The sequence below is a fragment of the Austrofundulus limnaeus genome, unplaced genomic scaffold (genome assembly GCF_001266775.1).
Source record: "Austrofundulus limnaeus strain Quisiro unplaced genomic scaffold, Austrofundulus_limnaeus-1.0 Scaffold66, whole genome shotgun sequence".
Taxonomy (NCBI): domain Eukaryota; kingdom Metazoa; phylum Chordata; class Actinopteri; order Cyprinodontiformes; family Rivulidae; genus Austrofundulus; species Austrofundulus limnaeus.
In genome coordinates, this window is record NW_013952468.1 from 850,946 (window position 1) to 854,972 (window position 4,027).

At 39.4% G+C, this 4,027-nt stretch overlaps 1 protein-coding gene across 2 annotated transcripts in view; it reads right to left on the reverse strand.

The window, feature by feature from the left end:
• Positions 1-247: 247 nt before the first annotated feature.
• The window catches only part of ccdc85al (coiled-coil domain containing 85A, like), a 25,729-nt gene continuing 21,949 nt past the window's right edge, over positions 248-4,027 (reverse strand). For both annotated transcript variants that reach the window (XM_014010241.1, XM_014010240.1), the window contains one exon: positions 248-1,251. In XM_014010241.1, coding sequence (XP_013865695.1) covers positions 1,193-1,251 — 59 coding nt within the window. In that variant the 3' untranslated portion in view covers positions 248-1,192. The remainder of the gene's footprint in view (positions 1,252-4,027) is intronic.

Below are 4,027 nucleotides of genomic sequence, written 5' to 3' on the forward strand. Positions count from 1 at the left end.
TAGATAATGATGCTGTGGAACAAAGACAATGTCTACTAGACATGATTAGGCTGGCCTTGTGCTCCAGTGGCATAAGCAAGTTTTATACCAAAACTTATTTTAATGGTTGGTGGAGAAAAAGTGTTTTAAACTATCATTACCATCATTAAAGACAGAGATAAACTGTTTGTAATGTAATGAAATATATGTCCTTTTCTTCCATCCACTTGTTTTTCATTTGTTAAACAAAAACCATGAACAAGTGATGCACTTTTAGATAAAGATGTCTGTTTATTAATTGATTCATCATATGCATTTTCATATAATAGTTCTAATACCAGTAAGTCAAAAATAATAATCATAATATATTTGTATATATAGATATATAGAAAACTAATCCAATAATCTACATTTTACTCAAACTGTACTTTCTTGTAAAAAAATCAAAACAAATAAACAATATTGAGAACCGTCTCACTTCCTCCCCAGCTTCAGTATAGGCGCTTTGAGGGAGCAGAGAAAATAATTACACCTGATAATTGCATCTTGCAGAACTAGAACATTTGTCAGCAGCTAATGTCGACCATCTTGGTTTAAGACACAGGAAGTATATCTTTGAAAAATATGTTTTCTGTTCATTTGGAATGGCAGAGAAAAGTATTTTTTATGAGAATGTGGACAATGGCAACCATGTGATCATCTGGATTTGGATCTGAACATTAGATTACAGCAGTCTCGCTACACACAAGGATGTCAAGAAGATAGAAAATGTAGAAGAAAGAATACAAAGAGTGGAAAAGAGGTGGTATGTTTTGAAGTTTTCTGTGCTTCTCCACTGATGATCCACATGTAAACAGAGGGTAGCAGCACAAACAGAGCAGAGTCCTGTTCAACTCCTCACCAAGACTCGTTGTCCCTCTTTAGTTTCCCTCCAGGAGGCAGCGACTCCACAGCTGGCACCGAGAGATATCCACTCATCCAGCCAAGGCAGTCCTTACACGTCTCACCAAACAGCAGTAACAAAAATAAAACGAGTCCACCCACATCTGCTGAAACTCTTGATATGTAGAAATGAAAACATGGAGGCAGGCTGTTTTGAGGACTGCAGACACGGATGAGGCCTGGAACTACAGCCGGTCCGGAGCCACGGAGGGCGACTTCCGGGGGCGCCGGAGTCGTTCAAGGCCAGAGTCAACCGAGGGCTGGCCCACCACTACCCCTCCTTCTTGCGAGAGGCGTGGGTGGGCAGGTTGTCAAGAGGATGCGTCAAAACTGCAGAGGAGAAGACAAGCACAAGGAGAGGAGAGMTGGTTTATATGGATGGATGCTGAAGAAATATACTGAGCACAGAAAGTAAGGAAATTTGTGTTTGGTAGAGTATTTCTTTGTTTTAACAAAGTTTCTTGARAATAAATCTTATACTGTTGGAAAGCCTGTTAATTTCCCTTTAACATGTTGCCACATTTGTAAGGAACATGCATTTGTGGGATGAGCAGTAGAGCTTTCCATATCTTCCCTGTCAAAAAGCTTATTTTGTTGTTCTTATTGGCACGTTTTGAGCTACCAGTCCCTGTAGGTGCTGTAAATCAGGTGCCCGCTATAAGATGTATTGCCAAAAAGCATCGCTACAACAAATAAATAATCCAACAAACACAAACTTCCTTACATTTTATGCTACATTTATATGATAAACCTAAAAATAATTAAAGGTGTTGCATTCCTTGAAAGAATGCATGTCGCCTCCTGCCGTTCAGGCAAGATTTCTAACAAAAAATGATGTAAACCTACAATCACAAGCTGTGTAGCTGCAGAGGTCACGTTGAACTGCGCTGAATCCAAAAGTTAAACAGTTGCAGAAGTCCACAAGATTATTTCATGACAGCTTCAATCAGAATTGGCCACACATTGGTGAAATGTTTTACTAACAGTGCAGACTGACGTATATACAGTATATGTGTGCATAATGAGAGAAGTGTACTTTTTTTGCCATTATCACCCATTACCACAACAAGTTTCAATATTGTCTTGTATATACCTGAAATATTGTGTCACAAGGGATAAATCAACATAATTTTTACCTCCCTCCTGCTGTATGTTGCACATAGTGAAGCATAGATTAAACAACCGTAGCGGTTTTCACGCCAATAGTCTGAGAAAGAAAACTTTTTTTATTGCAGAGCTAGAAAGAAGACATGGACACCAGTTGCATGTCCACATGCTCATGAGACCATCTTGCTAATTTAACAACCGACTTCTGCCTCATGGGAGTGAAGCGTATTCTTTTTAGCATCATGCAGAAGCTTGTGCTGCAGCTCCACAGATGAAGTCTGTATGAAATTACAGGTAGCGTTATACACAAGGATTAACTTTTTATGCTTTTTAATTAAAATAATGGAGAATGCAATGTACCGGTACTCAAAGCTCATTATACACGCATAAATGACACACATATTCAAACACAGGCAAAAACATTATTGCCTTTTTGCCTGCAGTGGCGGGCGATAATTAAACTGTCAGTTTAAACGTAATGACATAATGGTGATAAAGCAGCAGGTCAAGAACCATTTGGTTTGAAGTAAAAGAGTTCAAACACAAATGAAACTGCTGCAGTGTAAAATCAAACGGTTTCTTTCAGATCAGTGGGTCTGAACTGATTGTTTGCTGCTCATTAAAGAACAACAGGSGAGTTAAAACAACGTGTTAATCATTCGTTATTCCACCCCAAACCTCTAAYAAACCTTAATTACTGATGGAGTTTGACTTGAGATGCTGCAAATAGCCATCGCAGCATGAAACTGAGCAGGATGATTGTAATTAGGCCTTTAATAAAGCTGAAAATGACAGAAACAGAGAACAGACCCACTTTTAAAAAATAACAGTTCTACTCTGAATGAGGGTCTTTTTGATGAGCTGGACCAAATGCACATCCTTCATACACCCTAAAGAGGTCACTAATGAAAGCATCAAACATGATTCAACCGGCTGAGAGACCTCAGTTTAATTAATCTACCACATCCTCCTTATTAGCAGGCATTTGTTGCTTTTTATACAACCCTGCTTCATCAGCAGGACAGTTACAGGAAACTGGAGACAAATCTAAAGAAACGTCAGAGATGATCTGGTTAGTGAAAAGCAGAAAAAACGTGCTGAAGAAGGGAATGACAAATACATTACAGGTGAGCTGATTACAAAGAGAAACCTGCTGTGCCTTTAGGACAAAGTTAAAGTGGACAGATTAAACAGGAAGTGAGGTTCAGTGAGAAAAATAATTCATGATGAAAACTCCTAACAGAGGGACACATGAAGACAGAGACCAGGATGAACCTTCAAACAACACGAGACAGAAACATTAAACCGTGATGAGATGTTTGTTTGCTGGCTTAATTTTATCTGACTTATCAGGACGTTTTGCTGCTGCTTACATCTGTTCTCCCACACAGCAGAAAGCCGAGAGACATCTGCAGGACCTGGCTTCAGCCTGCATTGTTAGCACATCCTTGTTGCCKTTCTCTGAGCTTGCAAATCATCTCCTGACACAAAGGACACTTTCTTTCTTTTAACACGGGATGGTCTTGAGGTTTTCTTTGGAACTCTATTAGAAAAAGCTACTGTGCATAATAAATCCATTATTGTTGGGATTATATGAGATTGTTGTGACCAAAATTACCCACTGTTCTCCAGGGGAAGGTATGCCTTATCTTCCCACTCATTAAATATTAGCAGAGTCATCTGGCCTTTCACGGAGGCCTGATTGAGGCTGAATGTTGGCGTGCGGACAGGAGAGGGTCACCTCTAACTCTACACTGGTTACACCTGGGCCAGTCCATGCATCAAAACACATCTGAGTTAAACATTCATAATAAAAGGCCTAACGTTCCTCCAAGGAATGCACATGACCAATTGTTTCCTTATGTCAGCATGTTGAACTTAGGTCGTATTCACACCTGATAGTCCAGTAGACTCTGTTCGATTGAAGATGCATGATTTGTTTACATTTTTAGTTTTTGTGGTTCACATTCACACTGCACTTGTCAAACTAACTAAACCC